Source organism: Hermetia illucens, chromosome 1, assembly GCF_905115235.1.
Source record: "Hermetia illucens chromosome 1, iHerIll2.2.curated.20191125, whole genome shotgun sequence".
Taxonomy (NCBI): Eukaryota; Metazoa; Arthropoda; class Insecta; order Diptera; family Stratiomyidae; genus Hermetia; species Hermetia illucens.
The window spans coordinates 15311844-15333289 of record NC_051849.1 but is presented as its reverse complement, the minus strand read 5'-3'; the positions used below and the strand labels follow the sequence as shown (position 1 = coordinate 15333289).

The following is a 21446-nucleotide window of genomic DNA, read 5'->3' as shown; positions in this document are numbered from 1 at the left end:
GCCTGTCACCAAGAGAGATCAGGTAGGATTTAGCATAGTAGAATAACTCCAACTATACTCTATTTATCTCTTTCCCTGATCTCAGCATATAATTTTTGTTTTACTGAGGATAGTACAGAGTACGTTGCCTCAAACCCTCCTCCTTTACCTATTAAATCTCCGCCAACACCAAAGATGGTAAAACATACAGTAGAGGAAAGGTTGTGGCGCGGCAGGATCTGCAGCATTCGAAATTTATTTCGGATGTTGCGGATGCGGACGGGTAGATGGCGCTGAACTCCGAAACTCTCCACTCACTCGTTTTCTGAACGCACCAGGGGAGTGGAGAACCAGCGGTAAAAAAATGCCGTTGGTTGGGACAGTAAGGACCGCATGGAAATAAGTCGGTCTCTTCTGTATCCAACCGCGGCGCGAGACACACGTAACGTCACATCGCTCGTGACTGAATAAAGTTTTAGCGTTTTCCTCTTAAATTTTTGTTGTTGAGAAGTTGACAACAGATTAGCCGACTGGCGTTTAGTCTCTTCAATTGGACGAATTTTAATTTGATTTGGCGAGAAAGTTAAATGACTTTTGCTTTCTTTCGGACTAGGCAAAGGCGAGTTGCTGAGTTGAAAGTTATTCGTGTTTAAATTAATTTTACTTCGTGGGGAATTGAGCAGCGAACTATTGATAAGTGGCATCACAGAATTTGGATTAACACACGCTCCAACATCCGCATAGATCTCATTCGTTCCGGCCCACTTTGTTTCTCCGGCCAACCATCGATCCGGTTCGATTACGTGTTCATTCGAATTTGTTGAATCGTTTTCAATTGACGAAGGCAAGTCATTTGCTAAAAGGTCAACGAATGTCAAAGATGAAGGACTAGTTAAAAAGGGTAATCCGGTCGGGCCTCATGTAGAATAGAGCCCTGATCCGGGGGAATTACCCTTCACACAGCTTGGTGCAAAAATAATTGAGCTGCCCGAGTTAATCAAGGACAAGTACAACGTGTTGTAAGCTACAGATCGCCGGAGGGAGTAAGAAATTCCAAGGACAAGTCGAAACCTGCTATTCCAACAGTGTCTCAGGTAACCAAAATGACACCTGGCCGTATTGCCATCAACTTGTCACCATTGTCTTTCGGAACCTAGACACCAAGATATAGTGGTAGCCTCCTGATTTTTTTTTCAAATTTTTCGGTTGCCTAGTTTCTGAGAATGGGCCTGTAAGAGAAATGATCACTTTCGACCTCCGTAGTGACCCCAAATGCCTATTGTGCCAAAGAAAGGAGTTTATCAAGCGCTGGGCTAGCACTTGCGGAGGAAAAGGTGGAAGCGGTCCTCATCACTAAGCGTTCGAAGAGAAATTATGCTGGCATTAGAATTGGGTGTCATATCATCACGTCCAAGGCGGCGATCAAATACTTGGGGGTGATGATATATGCCAAACTCAATTTTAAGAAGCACGTGCGAAAAAGCATCCACCACAAGCATGGTTCTAGCAAGAATGATGCCGAATGTACTTGCAGGCTGCTTGGGGGCAGAGTAGGGAGTTCCATTTTGCTGTATGCAGTTTCAGTTGGGGGAACAGTGCTGCATGTTCTAAGGGTATCTTCTGCTTTCAGGATCGTCTCAGTTAACGTCATCTTGGGAATAATGTTGATTGACATCTTGGCAGATGATATGGTGAAGATATATGACAATCAAGTTCATCTCTCCTTTATTGCTGATAAAAAGAGTCGAAGGACAGGATCTATAAGTAGGTGGCAACAGCGCTGTACCACAATTGATTCCTGCCATCGGGGAATGGCTGGAGAGAAAGCATGGGTAGATTATAATTATAATCTTTGCTAGCCTCCCACCGGCGATAAGGCCGTCATCACCTCTACAGGTTTAACTTGGACACCTCACCTCATTACCCAAACTGCAACAGATCACGTATTCTTCTAATGCCCGAAAGTCACTGAAAACCTTCCTGTGGGTAACAGACTTCAAATATTAACAACCAGTTTCAACGCATCGGCCTCGTACGAAGCATGCATTAGGTTGATTTCAGTTGCCAGATCCGAAGAGAGAGATGGGGAAGGAGCAACTATCCCTGAACGTGGATATTTCGAGGGGGGGGGGGGGGGGGGGTATATGATCATCAGTTTCATTGACTTTAAAGCCAGGGTAAAACTGTACACGACCATGGGAGAATTCGATATCTCGACGAAATTGATAAGACAGACTAAGCTGACCCTGACCAATGTGCGCGACCAGTTAAAGCAGCATGATCACTTCCGATGCTATTCAACATCAACAACGGTCTAAGATAAGACTCTGTCCTGCGTCCTTTTTAACCTGGCCCTAGAAAAACTGATCAGCGATGTAGATGTTAATCCAAGAAGTCAAGTCAACCCAACTCCCTATGCTGAAGATATTTACATTATGGGAAGGACAACTCGAGATGTTCAGTCTACTTTCATCCAGATCGAACAGGTGGCGCGAGATATCGGATGAGGATGATCTAGTCCGCAAAGTCTATAAGGACAATATCTATGGTAGAAAAAGAAGACGTGGCAGACCATGCGTAGGTCAAGACGCCAAACAGGGGTCAGGGAATTGGTGGACCTCGGCGTAAAATCCGAATGTCTGGAGTTCTTTACTAAGGCAGACCTAGTCCGGATATCGGTTGTTGTGCAGTTAATACTGATAATGAATGTGGACAACCCTGCCAGAAGTGGTGGACGCAACACGCAGGCGAATGAGTCCGATGTCAGCGCCTCTCTTGTTACGCACATCCAACAAATAACTCCTAAACTTGCTGCTAATCGCGAAGTGGTCTGATTGCTCGTACGGCGTCGGTCGGTTGAGCCCCCCCCCCCCTCTACTGTGGCACTAAAAAGGAATTCCGGGTCCGATGAGAAAATTGTGCGGGCACCCTATTATTCCTATATTCCATTAAAGTCCCTCTCCTGAACATCCGACCAAATTGCGACCTGGAGGAATATCCTCCTTTTTCTCCTCTTCGAACAGCACCTTGCATGGTGGGGGAGTTTGTGGTAGTCTCCAAGTGGTAAGAAGTCACTGACTTCGAATTCACCCGCGATTCTGAAAAATCAGGTCGTGGCCGAGGCACTGATTTTGGAAGCCTCATCTAATTCATGTACCCCCACGGAGAAATCTGTGGAAGACAGGCTCTCCACTTAACTGGAAAACCTACACTCGGTGTCTACGGCGCGGTCAGCCAAAAAGGATCGTACAACAACTCCCTTAATGAGAGGAACTGGTAATCTGACTACGGCTGGCCGGTCGGTGACACTGTTATCAAACTCTTCTAAAATACGGGGGAGGAAGACTCCGCAGAAGGAAGCTTCAACTGCGAGAGAAGTGACCATAGGTTTGCTTGCAGAACCTTCTCCGTCTGTACTCGGAAAAACGGAAGAAAGTTAAGCTGGCAATGTGGACGCAACTGGTCTAACGCCGATATTTGAAAATAGATTAGCCGCATACATGACAATCAAATTCTTCCGACATTCCCTAGAAGGCAGTTGACAGTGTTCACGGATCAGAAGTCTCTTACCTTCACTTTTAAGCAGAAGGCCGATAAAGCGTCCCTTCGCCAACTTCGGCACCTGGACTTCATTAGCCAGTTTACTTCCGACATCCAGCATTTGTTTGGCAAGGACAATGTACTTGCAGACGCTTTGTCACGCCTTTCAGAAGCCAAAATCCTTGCTACGGTCGATTTTTCAGCAATCGCCGAGGCACAGGAGGATGACGCCGTGCTTCAGAGCCTCAGGACCAACCGCAAATACAAATTTCGGGAGTTTTGCCTTTCAGCCCAACTTTCAAAATAGTCTGTGACCCCATATATTTCGGCCGCTTTTCGCGAGAAAGTAGCAAATATTTCTGGCCTTCAATGAATAAGGATGTTCACTCCTGGGTCAGACATTGCATCGCGTGCCAGAAGTGTAAATTCACCAAGCACGTACGAAAAGAGGTAATAAGCTCATTCCCTCGGTCTATCAAGCGTTTTGACACGATCCGCATCGATTTCATTGATCCTTTGCGATCCTTTATGTATTGTCTGAGGCAGTACCTCTCAAAAATGATCTCGAGCAACTTGTTCAAAAATGGAATGATCGCCTCATGCAACACGGTCTCAGATTGAATTTAAACAAAACTGAATTTTTGACGACCGATCCCCATGAAACAGGCACAATCACTGTCAGCGGCAGTGATCTGCCCAGAACTGAGCGATTTAAATACCTCGGGTCAACGCTATCAGCCAATGGAGAACTGCGTTATGAAATTGCTTCACGCATTAACGCAACCTGGATGAAGTGGCGTTCCACAACTGGTGTCCTTTGTGATCGACGTATCAACGAACGTCTCAAATCTAAAATTTACCGCAATGTTGTCCGTCCAGTCGCTCTCTATGGTTGTGAGTGTTGGCCGACCATAAAAGACAATGAACGGAGTCTCGCGGTAATGGAAACGAAGATGCTACGTTGGACTAGTGGCGTCACACGTTTAGATCACATTCGAAATGAGGATATCCGCGATCGTTATGGGGTTGCACCGATCGTGGAAAAGTTGCGAGAGAGGCGTGTTCGATGGTATGGTCACGCAATTCGTGCAAACGAGAATTCACTTGCAAAGATTGGTCTGAACATCAAAGTCGATGGTAAACGACCAAAAGGCAGACCTAAGCAACGGTGGCTTGATACGCTGGATGGGGATTTGAAAGCCTCGAGATTGCACCCAGATCAGGCTTTCGATAGAGCCAAATGGCGAAGCCGATCACGACGAGCCGACCCCGCTTGTGAACGGGACAAAGGCTGAAGAAAAAGAAAGAAAGAAAGTACCTCTGGCCGATATTTCCGCACAATCGTGCACCGAGGCCCTTTGTCGGAAATGGATCTCATGCTTTGAAGTTTCAGTCGAAGTCATTACTGATCAGGGAATGCAGTTCGAGTATACTCTGTTCTCGGAGTTCGGTAAATACCTAGGCTTCAAACGCCATCGGACGACTGCGTACCATCCGTAATCTAATGGCATGCTGGAACGCCTGCATAGGACGTTGAAGGCCGCTTTAATAATAATAATAATAATCGTTGGTGCAACAATCCATATTGGATCAAGGTCTTGAAGTGTGTTAGAGTACTTCATTCAAGACCGGTATACTACAGTAGTACACTGCAGGAGGCAATGTGGTCAGCATTGAGTTCGCCCGAGATTATTACCCTGATTTGACTTAGGTACTCATTCACAGCTGAGTCGACTGGCATCCAACGTCAAATCACGATACAAATTCCATTGTCACCGGTGAGATTTGAACCGCGACCTTCCGTACGACCGCCTTGTGCTCTAATCACTCAGCTATCCGGGAACTATAATGGCAGATAATAACTCTTCGTGGTCTACTACCTGGCCTCTTTCTGGCCCATAGTGAAGAGTTTGCCGCCAGTTTCGTCAAGCTGGTATACGTAGAAAACTTGAGACACCCAAGCGACCCTGTGCTCGATACTAGGTCAACCGTTTTCACCACTGGGCTTTTACGCCTGTTTCGGGACACCGTGGCGAAGCTAAAATCACCTCCGCCATCCTACGACGAAGGCTAACGCCCCAAGAACCTGGACGCCTGCACACATGCCTTAGTTCGCGTGGATGCTTCCCGCACGCCCTTGCAACCCCATAAGAAGTGTTAAACAGAGGGCAGCAGTTCTTTAGGCTTAATATCGACGGTAGACCCAAGAGCGTCTCCAGTTCCAGGGCAAAGCCTTTTGTACACGGCGCGTGAGATTCAATCTGCGTCCTTGGCGGGTCAAGAGTCAAGTTTTGTCGCTGAATTTATTTATTTATTTAATGAGGACAATACACAGCAAATAAATACCTTATGCAGTCCTCAGAGGGAGGAGCAAGTGAATGGCTTATTTTACGCTTAAAACTAGAGAAGGAAAGAAAGTCAAAGTACCCAAACTGTAGGGCGTTGTAGGACCGGTATAGCCTCGGGATCGGAGAGTGGAAGTAAATCTCGAGCTCCGCGATGGGTACATAAAAAATGTCCGCATTGCGTGTGTTATCAGACGAGGCGATACGGAAAGTAATATCCGAGTTGGCGGAGCACTCCATCAGACAATTGCAGAGTTTGAAAAGAGCACATATATCAAGGCAGATACAGCGTTGCTGCAAGAAGGGGAGATTGAAGGTGCGGAGTCGTGACGGGTAATCAACCTCCTTTTTGTAAAATAGGGGGGGGGGGGGGGTGAATTTACGCGACAATCACGGTTGCGGAAGGGAGGCCAAAGTACACAGCAATTTTCCAGGATGTTTCTGACAAGGGAGTTGAGAAAGGTTAAGGAAGGTTGAATTGGTGTAAAGTCGGAGGAGGGACGTAGGATACAACCACGAGAATTGCGAGCGTGAGACTAAAAGGGTCTTAAGTTACCGCGGGCAAAGGGGGCTTTGACGCTCAATAAGTACCTTTTACGCGCTTTGCTAACAATTTACTTCATAGTAGAGCGGATAGCTTTAAAGTGAACAAGGTACTCCGCAGTGTAAGTTTCAGGCGAATGTTATCATAATAAGAATTTCCGTTGTAAACCAAGTTGGATACGAACGTAGGCAGGGAGGGGAAGAAGAGACATAACAGAAGAATCGGACAGGATATTGTAAAAGGTGTTTAGAGCTTCATCACCCGATGAGTTGCTTAATATATTTATCCAGTTGAAAGACGCTAAAGCTGAGTTCAGATCGTCAAAATTGGTATGCCCCAATCCGCCAGCTGGGGTCGCGCCTGATGGGAGATCTGGCCACTAGCCTATCGGCGCAATCTTTCCTTCTATATTCCTATGATGAGCTTGGCGGTTATAATTTATTTTCCAAAACGGACGGACATCATGTTTGAAATGGCAAAATAAATAATTGTAAAACAAACTATTGAATCCCAACACAACTGGCCGTTATTATGGCAATGAACTTGATGATTATAACTTTTCATAATTTATTCTCTTAAACGGGATGAACAGCCAAGCACGTGTTCACGAAAACTCCGATAGTCGCGCACTCCCTATTAGCCGTCGCCCTCCAACGGGTTTCTACCCTGGCAGCTGTCTAATTGATCTCGACATACGCATGCGCAATGTTTCGCTTTAGTCAGAAACAGGTGTTAAGATTGCACTTCGCAACATACAATATGATTTCGAATTTGGTGCAGTTTTAGACATTTTTATATACTAATCTTGAAATCTTTAAATTAATTTTAGGGTTTTGGAGGAAATTAACAAGGGGATAGGGTTTTGTAGATTAAATTGTGAAAATGGAGAGTAGAAATGATTATTTTTGAATTATTTTTTGAAGATGTTCCGTCCTGTTCCATCAAATCCTTTGCTAGATTTAAGCTCTTGAGATTAAATACTACACCAAAAATGCCTTACATTCAACAAAATATCCCCGCGAAGACTGGCCTTCTCATCTGGTTCCAAAATTCTTAGCTTAACAAAACAGATCATTGCCGCCTTCTCCACACAGCTGTGGGCCTCCTTGGAACAATACGCCATCAATTTCGATAGTAAATGCCCCTCCTCCACAAAAGGATGTTGTTGTTTCAGGTTTTTAATTGCCTGAGCGCGAGCCGCAAGCATTGTTACCAGAATACATTCCGAGGCTGAAGTCTGCAATAAAAAACAATAATAAAATAGAAAAACAAAATATTTGAGTTCCGAGAAACCATTTAAAAAAATATATATTTATTCGAATCCTCAAATCCCCAGGTCTTATAAATTCACCCCCAATGAGCATTTGTTTGATCTCTGGAACCATGCGTTTTGTTGTTCCTGACTTCATATGAATGTTCGACCACGTTTTATGTAACTTTGGTATACAAACAAAAATTCCTTTTATTTGATTTAAATTTAAGATGAACAGACAACTTGGCGAATTTACCTAGTTTTTCGGCCTCATCACCACCTACCTGTATAACACCTCCTCCTTTGCTACCCTCCTTCAAAGCTAAGAAGTCATCTGGTAAACCAATTGCTTTTCCTTTTAATAATAAACAAATTTAAATATTTTATTTTGCAATTTACGTGCATCTCAATCTATTGATTAATCATAAATCATGGATAAAATTTTATGATTATTTTTGAAAAGGGGAATAGGATTTGTTGAATCAACAAATTTTTTGTTTATTGATTCATTTTAGATGCTTAAAGTGCTGTAGACATCTACAGCAGTCGTTGGGAAAATACCCGAAAATATGGGTTCTGCTCAAAATATCTAATATCTTTTACCAATTGGGAATGTAAAGCGGAAAAGGGAAATCCTGCTCGGAAATGAATTCTCAATGATTTAATTACTCTTCTTTTGTGTTGATTGAGTGATTAACTACTTATCATAATTTTTACCGCATTAAGGGGGTCATCCGTGTGTCGGGTTGGAGAAATCGATTTTTTTTGCATGAATTGTATCTATATATAGTGGAGAATATGTGGGCAAAAGGATTTTCCGATATTCCGAGTCGTTCAGAAATTACAGGGTTAAACAGGTAAGGAGTTTGCAGCCGCGGCTAGAGTACTCGATGAGAAAGAGCATCGAATCTTTTTTTACCTGAGCCTTATAAATTCGAACACAGATATAAATATAAAAAGATGGAAACCCAAACAATTGTCTAAACTTATTTGTTGTTTGGAATAAAAAGGATAATCCAGTCTAGAGTCCTCAGCATCAAAATTGTCCAGCAGGCGAGGACAGTTGGTGCAAATGGCGCAAAGCGGAAGCTAAAGGAGAACTGGATAGTTTCCACCACGAGAAGGCACCTTTGACTGAAAAAGTTCATACAGTCATCAAACCAATCTACGAAGATTTGTCACGAGATGAGCTCTTGAACAGATGTTTAGGAGCAGAGACTCAGAATAACAAGAGCCGTTAAATGCATTGATTTGGACTTTCGCTCCTAAATATCTTCAATCTGGGGCCAAGGTCGTAGAAATAGCCACTTTTTTGGCTGTTATTATTTTCAATGAAGGATTCAATGGCATTGTCAAAATCCTAGTGACAATGGGATGTCAAGTTGGTCACATATGTCAGGTTTATGTCGACCGCCGTAATGAAGCGCGAATTTGGCGGTCCGAACGACGATCGACTGACCTCGCTAAAAGAGCCAGAATTGAAGCCAGAGAGCAACAATCGGCCTTACCAGACTTTTTTGAAGAAACGGACCTATCTATGGACCAGGTATAGCATATATTATATATCTACATAAAAAGGGAGATACCACACAGTGCAGCAATTATAGAGGTATCACGTTGCTGAGTACCATATATAAGATATTAGCAACAGATCAGATTTTCTCTCTGCGGCAAGCGATGGAAAAACTGTTGAAACATGGACAACAGTTGCACCATCTATTCATCGACTTTAAAGCCGCCTATGATTGCATAGCCAGGGTAAAACTGTACACGGCCATGAGAGAATTCGGTATCCCGACGAAATTAATAAGACTGACTAGGCTGACCCTGACCAATGTGCGAGGCCAGATAAAAGCAGCAGGATCACTCTCATGGCCATTCGACATTAACAACTGTCTACGACAAAGGGATGCCCAATCATGCGTCCTCTTTAACCTGGCCCTGGAAAAAGTGATCCGTGATGCTGAGGTAAATGCAAGAGGTACGATCCTCTTCAAGTCCACCCAACTACTGGCCTATGCTGACGATATCGACATCATGGGAAGAACCACCCGAGACGTACAAATTGCCTTCATCCAGATCGAGTAGGCGGCACGTGTGGCGAGATCTTGGGCTGCACATCAATGAAGGCAAGACAAAATATATGGTGGCAACGTCAGCACCAAAGACGAATCAACCAACAACATCAAACCGCACTGGTCAGACCAGAAGAATAAGGATAGGAGAATACAACTTTGAGACCGTTGACAATTTCTCCTATCTAGGGTCGAAAATCACAACCGATAACAGCTACAATGATGAAATCCGCACACGGTTGTTGTCAGCCAACAGAGCCTATTTCAGCTTACAAAAACTGTTCCGCTCGAAACGTCTCGTAGGGTTAAAGCTCTTACTGTACAAGACTATGATCTTGCCAGTCCTCATGTATTCCTCGGAAACTTGGGTTCTTAGCAAGAAAAATTGCGAACTCTTGGCCGCGTTCGAGAGAAGAATCCTCCGAAGAATTTTTGGCCCCCTACATGAGGATGGACGATTCCGTAGCCTACTGGTAGGTAGGTAGGTATCAGTGGCCGTTCCGAGGAGCCCAATTAGCGCATTGGTGCGCCGTTTTGATGCCACAATTTCCTAAGACCGTGACTGTTGTTATAGGAACAGGGAAGCAGAGTCCAGCTGGCTCGGATCTTCAGAGCCAGCCCGTAGCATTCACGAAGGAAAGCAGCTCTCCAACCCTGCAGCTAGAAATCTCACTGAGGTCCCCAAAGAATGGTTTATCCAGTGTCCACAACCTGACTCGAGCCAGAGCTGGGCAATCGCAGAGAAAGTGCATGAGGGTTTCCCTTCCTTTTCCGCAGCTTCGGCAATGCGAGTTGTAGGGTAAGCCGAGCCTAGCGGTATGGTCCCCTATGGGCCAGTGCCCGTGCAGACCGCCGTAATCTTGAATGCATTTGCACGCGTCTGGCACAGGAGCTCTCGTGATCGGGCTATGTTATAAGCGGGCCAAATTCTCCTTGATTTGGCACAGCTTGTAAGCCTTCGCCATCTCAGGCCCGCGGCTGCTAGGTAGTGCGAGTAGACTCGGCCCCCGACAGCCGCCAGCGGAACACCGACTGTATTCCCCAAGGGACTGCCAAGAGCAGAGCCTTGCCTGGCCAATCCGTCAGCTCGCTCATTCCCCTCTATGTTCCTATGCCCGGGAACCCAGAGGAGAGTGATCTTGAGCGTGCCGCCCAGATGGTTAAGCCCGTCTCTGCACTGCCCCACCAGCCGGGAAGATGTCGTCGTTGAGTACAAGGCCTTGATGGCCGCTTGGTTGTCGGTCAGAATTGCTATGTTACGCTAGGGGTTCGAATCACGCTCCAGCCATCGACAGACTTCCAATATCGCCAGTACTTCCGCCTGGAATACACTGGTGAAACCTGGGAGATCGTACGACTTGGATACACCGTGTGTATTTGAGAAAACCCCCGCGCCGACTCCATAGGCCATCTTTGATCCGTCCGTAAAGAATACCGTGTCATAGTCTTGCAACACGCCGCCGGTTTTCCGCTTTTCCCTGGTTGGAAGATCCACAGCAAAGTTTCTCGTGGAGTTCAGCTTGCGTGTGACATAGTCCGTGGGAGATGCCCAGATTTCTCGAGGTATTTCATCTAGAATGTTGCTGTGGCCGTAGGACTTCGCTGCCCAGCATCCAGACTCACGTAGTCTGACGGCACTGCACGCTGCAACATATTTGATGTGGAGGTCTAGGGGGAGGAGATGCAGGAGTACATTGAGAGCATCTGCCGGGCAGGACTGCAGAGCCCCCATAGCACCTGCACACGCGATTCTTTGAATCCTATTAAGCTTCGTTCTATTGTATTTCTTCTTCAAAGCCTGCCACCATACAATAGATCCGTACGTGAGGATCGGACGCACTACAGCGGTGTACATCCAGAGAACCATCCTCAGCCGGAGACCCCATTTCTTCGCAAAGGTTCTCTTACAGGCATAGAAGGTTATACAGGCCTTCTTAACCCTCAGTTCTATGTTCAACCTCCAATTTAGCTTAGGGTCCAGGATTACACGCAGATACTTTACATTAGAGGAAAGAACCAATCTTCGTTCATTCAGCCGTGGTAGATGGAATTCAGGTATGCTTGTCTTGGTGGTGAATAGCATCAGTTGCGTTTTGGTTGGGTTTATACTGAGTCCGCATCTTGCGGCCCACACGCACACCTTTCCCAACGCTCCTTCCATGATGTCGCTCATAATGGACAGAAACATCCCTGATACTATCATAATATCACCAAGTCGTCGCCATACGCCACCACCTTCACCCCGCTGCTGTCCAATGTACGTAAAATTTTGTCCATTACTATTAACCAGAGCACCGGTGAGATAGCACCACCCTGGGGCGTGCCTCTGTTCACAGCTCTGGTCAAGTGGTTGCCTCCCAGATCGGACTGGATTATCCTGGTACTCAGCATGGATATAATCCAATGCGTGAGATACCCCTCCAATCCAATACCGGTCAAGGCTTCCTTGATTGCGTTGGTACTGACGTTGTTGAAAGCTCCTTCTATATCCAAGAAGGCAGCGAGGGTGTACTGCTTGTACTGCAGCGACCGCTCAACCGTGCCAATTACCTCGTGGAGGGCGGTTTCTGTGGATTTTCCTTTGAGGTAGGCATGCTGGGATTTAGAGAAAGGCGTTCTCTCAATAATCGTCCTTAAGTGAATGTCCAGGAAGCGTTCTAGGGTCTTCAGCACGAAAGAGGTGATGCTGATTGGCCGAAAGTCCTTCGCGGACTCATGACCTCGCCTGCCGGCTTTCGGTATGAAAACCGCCCGTGCGCGCCTCCAGGACCGCGGTACGTATCCTAAAGTGATGCAGCTCCGGTAAATCTCAACAAGCCACGGCACAACCTTTTCCTGCTACTTCTGTAGCATGACTGGCATCATGCCATCTGGGCCTGGAGATTTGTATGCGGAGAAGCTGTTTATAGCCCAGCCGATCCTATTCCCGGTAATTACCGATTTGATAATCTCGCACAGCTGGGGTTGCCGCAAACCCTCCAAGCGAGGTTCTGACTCACAGTCCTCCTCGCTGGAGGGAAAGTGCGTTTGCACCAGCAGCTCCAAGGTTTCACTAGAAGATTCCGTCCAGGAGCTTTCCGACTTTTTAAGGAAGGATGGACTCTTATGTTCCTTGGACAGAATCTTATTGAGCCTCGCGGATTCACTAGTGCTTTCAATATTCTGACAATAGTCTAGCCAAGACCGCCTCTTGGCGGTCCTAATGGCCGACTTGTACTTCTTTAGGCAGTCCTTATATGGCTGCCAGTATTTTTGCCTGTAGCAGATGTTGAAGATTTCTCTGGTCAGCTTCCTGAGACTAGAGAGATCACACAGCGCCCTTCAGCGTGGCAGCAGAAAAACACCTTTTTTAGAGATGGGTGCATAAATTGACACGTATTCCGAAAACTAGCTACGATATCAAGCTGAATTCATCATATATACTAAAGATATCGATAAACATATCAAAAAATCACGTTTCTATCTTTATCCAGTCCTCCAAAATAATTTTTCAAAGAAAGGCAAAAAAAACGGCCATCACACGGGATGACCCCCTTAAATTCGCCAAACCAACTTTCAGGATTTAAAAATCTTTTCTATAGTATCTTTTGTTGTGTATACAGTATGAAGTTATTGGGAATACTCATATTCCCTGAAAATAAAACGCTGCCTTGACGGAGCTATAAATACATGATTGACGTGAAATTCAGATTAAGCGAATCTTTCTAATTTTATCCATGACCCTTTATGACTCCCCTAAAAAAGAGCACACACTTACCTAACCAATCAAGGACAATTGTCTCTAGTTCTGTGCAAGCTGGACTGGCGGCCTAAAAACATAAATAACCCTCTAAATATTTACGTTTAAAGATTTAAATTTAACTTGGACATGAAGCTTTATTTAACGATTTATCATTAAAACGAAGAAAAAATAAAAAGTTACTAAGAATAAGATTCATAGTATCTCGTGCCAACTTGAATTACACCTCCACAGGTGTAATAAAAAAGTTTGCTGGAACAATTAAATCTTTTATCTTTGTAGATAGATAGATATATATGAATTTAACTCAACATACCCACGAGAAACCAATGCATCCGATCCCATCGCCAAGCATGTCTCCGAGAATCGATGGAAAGGAATTTCCCGCTGGGAAGTAGGCGTGAAAACGCGGATGTTGCCAATGTGTAACGCCCGGCATGATTTTGGTTTCTACATCTTCCATAATTTGTTCCCATGGCTCCGGGTTTGTTGGGGCTTCACCTGAACATTGTTTATGAAAAGATAATTATGATCATGGCTTCTTTGAGTAATTTCACATTAAAATAATTTGAGTTGAAATGGCGAATTATTTGGGGATTATTACCTGGTAATAGGTGTCGTAAGTAGCCAGGTTCCACGCTGGGTGTCACGCGGCGATCGCCCAATGTTTCCAGATATTGGCAGATATATTCCACCATTTCTGAGCCACGTTTGCGGAATTCATCGCAGTCCATCTTTAAGGTAGTTTCACTAAATTTGGAAAAGAGTTTAGTATAAATGCGTGCAATCAAATCCATTTTGAAATTTAATAACGAATGCGACGTTAAAATTGCACTTTTTCTTTTACATATCTTAGGATATGGCATTAGGAAATGTTATTATTTCACTTAAAAATAGTTTAAAAAACTTTAAACTCCGCCGTAGTCGGTCCCAACCCCGGTTGTGAAAGGAGAAGGGATGGATAGCTTCAGTCTGAATGGCTGTACGCCACCGCAGCGTCTCAGGGGGTAGGTGAGGAAAGTGCAGGAACTTTGCAGTCTTGCAGATTACTCACTGAGGAAGCTATCCCAACACCTGGCAATTAGGGATAAAATGCACCACCAAAAAATGACAAGAAGAAGAAATTTGAGGTCCGGTATGGATAACCGGCGGGAGTCGTCTAACTTGGTGATTGGATCGGGCTCTCGTAATTTTTTCTTTTGGGTGGATAGGTGAATGCGTTTGCGCACACAGTGTTGGACTCCCGATTCGGTACGTCGTCGGACTACCAACTAAACACCTACCCATCGTCAGCTAGCCTGGAACCGTTTGTCACATTACTTCGGGCTAGTCCCCGAACTCTCCCGCCTTGCGGAGCCTTCAAATCAGGGAATTCCTTTCACCAACGGGAGGGGAGAGGAGGAAGGGAACTGTCAGTTCAAGGAATCCCCTGCCATCCGGCTCCTCCACCGATCGGATTCTATCTTCTTAGCAACGAAAAGGGCCCGAACGTAATGGACAACACGGTTCCACCTGTCAGCAGTCCTCAGCATCTCTTCCACAATGTTGTCTGGAGAGAGATCCCCTGTGTTTAAATAGAGCTGCTGACGAACCCCATCCCACCTTTCACAAGAAAAAAAAGTGTGTTGGGCGTCGTTCACAACTCCATTGTAAAACACACAATCCGGAGAACGCGCCTGTCCAATCTTGTGCAAGTAAGACTGAAAACTTCCATGCCGAATTAAAAATTGGGTAAAGAAATAGTCAGTCTCACCATGCTTCCGATTCAGTCACGCACCTAAGTTGCCGATGAGCCGCGCAGTCCATCTGCGTCTAGTTTCATTTTGCCAAGAGAGCTGCCACTCGTTTAGAGTGCGTTCCCGTTCTTCGCGAGCAACCACCTCCCTCGGCTCATCTCCCTTCCGCTTGTATATGGCCTGACGCTCCCTAGCAAGAAGGGCAACGGAGATCACTTCCGTGATCACCATCACGGCCGGTTCATAGACAGTGCGGTACGCAGACGCCACCCGTAAAGCTCCCCGTCTCTGTACTTGCGCGAGGCGTTTACGATATACCTCCTTGTTAAGAGCGCCAGCCCATACCTCTGCGCCGTAGAGCAGGACAGACTGCGTTGAACTCATCATGAGACGTCACCTACTATAATAGATGTGCCATTAACCTACTTAACGCCGAAACTCCAGCCGCAGCCTTGTTCGCTGCTGCTTTGATTTCCACGATATGAGACGCAGGGTCGGAATTCTCTTTTTAGTCAGAATGACTACTTCGGTTTTTTCCAGTGCAAGGTTGAAACCATGAGTAGTCATCCATCCGCTTACCCGTCGCATCAATATGCCAAGTCTGCTTTGCGCCTGTTCGGCAGTTCGTCCAGCAACAAGCGCTGCGACATCATCTGCATAGCCGAACAGGCGCGACTCTTCTGGCATGTCGAGTTTAAGCAGACTGTCATAGGTAGCGTTCCAGAGGTCCGGCCCTAGGATGGATTCCTGTGCTACCCCCGATGTGACTTCCATTCACCTTTGAACCTCTAGTGTTTGATAGAGCAGGGAGCGGTTCCTCAGATAGTCCCTCAAAATCCGTAAGAGATAGTTCGGCACGTTGAAAGTATTGTCTAGTGTGCCTAGAATGTCTTTCCATCTTACGGAATTAAAGGCGTTTCTGACGTCAAGTGTTACGAGGAGCACCACCCGTGGAATTCGGCGGCTATGTGCCTCTGCTCGTCGAACGGCATCCACGACTTGCATGACAGCATCAATTGTCTCTGCTCTAAAACCAAACTGCCGGGGAGATAAATCGCCGGCAGCACGTATCGCTTCAGCGAGTCTACTTCTGATGAGCAGTGTCAAGCATACATAGTGGGCGGTATGAAGACAGCAATTCGGGGTCGCCTTTCCCTTTATGGATCAGCTTAAGCCTCGCAACTTTTCAACTAGCAGGGAAAGTGCCCTCTTTCAGGCAAGCGTTGAATGCGCCCAGCAGTAGGTCTGGCCGGTGTTGGAATACCAGTTTGTATACCTCTGCTGGAATACCATCGGGTCCTGGCGCCTTCTTGTTTTTCACAGAGAGGACTGCCTGTTCCAGCTCTTTTATAGAGAAAAGTGGACAGTCCTCTGCGCTCTCCGCGTCGACGTCACCATCCCATACGGGGTGTGCAGGGAAGAGTGCCCTTACAATGCGGTCCATCTGCTCGGCCTTAAGTGAACAGTGTTTCCGCAGAGCCCCGATTTTTCGGGTTACCAGTTTGTAACCGACTCCCCACGGATCCCCATTCACCTCGTGGACCAGATCTTGCCAGCAGCGAGCTTTGCTGTTGCTCGGACTCTCGTAATGGACAGCACGGCGTGGAAATCGCTAGTCGTGGGGCGGTTCGAAGCCTAGGCGCCACAACGACCAGGAGCATTGCTCCGCTTGCTGCAGTTGTTTCGCCACAACCTGTGGCGACCACTTCAACAGATTCACGTAGGCAGCTGATGAAATGGACTGAAGAAATGAACCTCTTCATCATCAGCTCCTACTGCAAAATAACGGCAGGGGCGGCTACAACATCTTACCGCCCCTTGAGATTCGTCGAGCGTTTCCCGCAATTCGCGCACGTGACTGTGCAGCGAGTCGCAGACCAGTACCGTTTTATTACTCGCAGCGGCACAATCCCGGCCACCATTAGGGAGCGTGTTCGACTTGAGGTCATCGGGGAAACTGGTGACCGAGAGTCAATGGGGGCAGAGGCGGCGGCATCAACAATACCACGCCGCACTGCAGGCAACAATTTCAGTACTCGCCGAAGCACTCTCCTCCACCGTCCCGCCGACGTTTCCGCTGAGTTTCGGGACGAATTCCAACGAGCGTGGATAGAATTCTTGGATATGGATCCTTTGCATAGACCAGGTATTCCCAGGCTCTATGCATCTCCAGTAAGTCCGGGAATTCTATCTCAAATCAATGATGAGATTGCATCTCGGCTGTATGTCACTGCTGCAATTACAATCACTTGTGTATGTGATGCAGTTACGGCTGTCAGATTGCACGGCTAGCAGGTTCGCTTTCGTGTTATTGATTTAAGTGACCAAAGAGATCCACCATGGAAAATTCGTCTGGAACATCGGCGGAACTCACCAAGGCAGGATACAGATCAGCACAGGCAATGCCAGCAGACGGGTGAGAAATAAAGTGCAGAGGGTTTACCGGAACTATGCCGTCCTCAGTGAGAGTTGAAATTCTGGACACACTAAAGCAGAAACTTTCTGTCATATCCAGTCGGTTACGACGATATGGCGAAAGTCATTCCAGACGTGTCCAGAATGCTACATACGCGAGGAACTAGCGGAGCCTTTTCAGATCTCTCAACCAATCCCAACAGAGCGTCCAGACAGAATAGTTTTCGGTGACGGAAGCGAAAGAATATTGGGGTGGACTTTGGGGGTTACTCGCCCAGCATGCTGAGCCATGCCAATACGCTTGGCATGAATTTTGCAGATGTTACCGAAGAGGAAGTTCGACGAGCCATGAACAGTTCGAAGAACTGGAGGGGCCCAGGTCTGGATCGGAGGCAGAATTTCTGGTATTAGAAATTTACCAGGGTACATAGTCGGTTGGCACGCAGTATAAATGTGGTCATGAGTCGGCCGGAGGAATTTTCATCCTTCCTCACTGCGGGGATTACCTACCTTATCCCTAAGAAGGACACGGTGCAAGACCCCGCAGACACAAGACCGATTATTTGCTTACCAACCCTCTACAAATTCATCACGTCCATTATTAGTGGAAGTATCAATGCGCACCTCGAGACCAACAACATTCTGTCCGAGGAGCAGAAGGGCTGCCGAGTTGGGTCAAGGGTTGCAAAGAGCAACTCATTATCGACTCGGTAGTTGTAGGACAAGCAACTAGAGGCCAAAGAAACCTTTTCAATTGCTATATCGATTATGCCAAGACTTTTGATAGCGTTCCGCATACCTGGCTAATCGACATCCTACATCTGTATTGCATTGATCCGAAACTAATAAAGTTTTTGGCGACAGTCATGGAAGGGTGGCATACCACCTTATCGGAGCGTACATCTGAGGGTGCTAATAACTCAGAGCCCATCCGTGTACGGAGGGGCATCTTCCAGGGGGATTCGTTGAGTCCCCTTTGGTTTTGTATGGCATTGAACCCCCTTTCATGGCTACTGAATGATGCTAGAGGGCATGGTTTTCCAATAAAGTATGGCCTGCGTGCTAAGTGCGAACTGACACACTTGATGTACCTAGATGACATCAAGCTGTATGCTGGTACTGACAACTATCTTCGAAGTCTGTTGCGAATAATAGATATGTTCAGCCGTCATATTCGGATGGAGTTTGGATTAGACAAGTGTCGAATCCAAGCCATCCGCAAAGGTCATCACGAGCCGCAGGTCGGACATAGCATTGGTGACCTCCACGTCGAAGCTATAACCGAGACAGACTTCCACAAGTACCTCGGAATTCTGCAAGGAACCCATGCTCGAGTTGGTGATCTGAAGGATGCTCTGCTGTCCGAATTCCTGGTGCTGAAATCGCACCTCTCCGGGAAGAATAAAATAAGCGCGTTGAATGTATTCGCTATCCCTTCACTGGTTTGTGCATTCGGAATATTGCCGAGGACGAAGACCGATCTGGAAAACGTCCAGTGGCGGATACGGACAACTATAATCAAATTCCGAATGCATCATCCAAAGTCTGCCGTGGAGCGGATGAACCTGCCTCGTGACATCGGAGGTAGGGGCGTGGTTGACGTGGCGGCACAACATCATCGCCAAGTCGACTCGCTGCGCGCTTATTTTTAAAGTAAAGAGTAGGCGAGTCCCTTGCATGCGGCTGTTTGTAAGGCAGACTGTGGACTGACTCCACTTAACTTGAAGGATCGATCTTTCAATCCTCTGAGTGGGGTGAAGTCGGACCAAGAGCGGATCGATGAATGGAAGTCGAAGGCAATGCACGGTGAACACGTGAATTGTCTTTGGCAGCCATTTGTCGATTTGCATTTGTCGAACAGATGGCTGTGTGCTGGGGAGCTCTTTGCTGAGACGGAGGGGTTCATGTGTGCCATTCAGAATGGCGTGGTCGCCACCCGAGCTTATAAAAAGCTCATCATGAAAGAACGGGTGGAGAACGACCAGTGCAGAATGTGTGGCTCGGCGTTAGAGACGTTAGACCATCTCCGAAAACGAACATTTTTATTACACCTATAGACATACAATGCTAAATTAACCTAACTTATGTACTACCTTAACAGCCTAGCTTAATCTAAGGTATAATCTATGGCTTAAACTAACTTATCGCTAAGGAATAAATGGAAAAAATACATATTATGATATCTGGAGGAAAAGTCGAAAAAAACCTCCATTAGTTGAATTTTTTATAAAAGCGAGCGGGTGGGGAAGGAACTAGGATGTGGGTTGGGATGGGGGGCATGCGGGAGGGGTTTGGGAAAGGAAGCTAGGAGTGGCGCTAAGGATGGGTAGGTTTTGTAAACTGGGATGAGGAGTAGTTACCGTTGTAGAAGATTACTCTACCGCCGGGGTCGAAAAGAAGGTTACGGGCCTGGAGAGATACGAGGATTTGCGGGAACAGATGAGTTCGTAGAAGATTCTCTTCGACGATCTCGATCTGCATGGCCTGGGAGATAAGTGGATTTGGGTGGGATATGGCTTTTTCAAGGAATTTGAGGGCATGGCAGGCGAGGACGGCGTCGATGCGGGGCGTTTGAGAGGAGTCGTAGAGGATCTGGTTGGAGATGTACTTGGAGCGGTCTTCGTTCTTGTATATGTTGGTGCAATGGCGGAGGATTCTGCGTTCTTTGAGGCGGATTCGTTCGATTTGGTGAGTGGAAGCGTCGGACCAGAAGATGAAGCCGAAAACGAGGAGGGGACGGATAAGTTGCTTGTAGCAAAACAGCTTGACTTTCTGAGGAGTTGGACTAGTGTATTTTAGGATTGGGTAGAGGGATTTGAAGGCACCTGTTGCACGGTTCAGTGCCTTCGAGATATGTGGGACGTGGGATAGGCGGGAATTGATTGTCACCCCAAGGTAGGTGACTTCTTTGACGGTTGGGATGGTGTCGTTGTGGATTTTCAGGGATAGGGTTGAAATGTCGTTCCTCATTTTCGGCGTCATCTTAGCGGTACCATGGAATACGATGGTTTCGCATTTTTGTGGGTTCAGGGACAGTTTCCAGCGGGTGAAGTACCGGTAGAGCTCGTCCAAATAGGAATTCAGGCGGGCTTCACCGGCAGGGATGTTTCTGGTGGAGGTGTAGAGGATGAGATCATCCGCGTATTGAAGGATTCGGATTGGATTTGGGTGAGGAGTTGGTAGCGGAGAGGACTGACCCCTGAGGGATGCCAGCTGGGCTAGAATATGGTGGGGAGAGATGTTCACGGAGTTGGACTTGGGATTTCCGCCCATCAAGAAAGCTAAGAATTAGCTTGCAGAGGTGCGGATGGAACTGGAGGACTTCAGAAAGCTTGTATGCGAGTCCGTATTGCCATACGGAGTCGAAAGCCTTCTTTATGTCGAGGAGACAGGCTATGGTCGGAGCGTTCCTGTTGAGACCGAGGAGGACGTCCGATTTGAGCACGAGCAGCGCATGCTCAACTGAGTGTTTGGGACGGTTGGCGAACTGAAATTGTGGGATTGAATGATTGGAGTCACAGTGCTCGTCGATAGTGACTTTGATGGATGTTGGACCATCTTATTTCTGGCTGCACTGTTATGGCACCGGTGCAATACACCAACAGGCATAATGCTCCATCCATCTGTCAGTCTGGCTGGACTGATGATAAGTGTTGTGCAGTTCTCATTGGATTGTTAATCGAAGCAAGACTTCCGAATGGTTCGGATCTTTAATTACATGTAACAAAACCGTTTTTTTTTGTCGTCTTGCTTGCACTGCACACGTCAGTCCATCAGTCCATTTTTTTATGGATTGACTTATGCTAAGCCGATGAGATACA

General features: G+C 46.6%; 2 protein-coding genes across 3 annotated transcripts in view; one reads left to right on the top strand and one right to left on the bottom strand.

The window, feature by feature from the left end:
• LOC119646854 (ribonuclease P protein subunit p25-like protein) overlaps positions 1-21446 on the top strand; it is a 152042-nt gene that overhangs the window by 104622 nt on the left and 25974 nt on the right. The gene's annotated exons all lie outside the window — the stretch shown is intronic.
• The window catches only part of LOC119646852 (tyrosine decarboxylase), a 54580-nt gene that overhangs the window by 19243 nt on the left and 13891 nt on the right, over positions 1-21446 (bottom strand). Inside the window, exons 2-6 of the mRNA XM_038047473.1 lie at positions 14079-14224; positions 13791-13975; positions 13493-13544; positions 7945-8015; positions 7409-7645 (exon numbers count right to left, since the gene is read on the bottom strand). Of these exons, the coding sequence (XP_037903401.1) occupies positions 7409-7645; positions 7945-8015; positions 13493-13544; positions 13791-13975; positions 14079-14208 (675 nt within the window). The 5' untranslated portion in view covers positions 14209-14224. The remainder of the gene's footprint in view (positions 1-7408; positions 7646-7944; positions 8016-13492; positions 13545-13790; positions 13976-14078; positions 14225-21446) is intronic.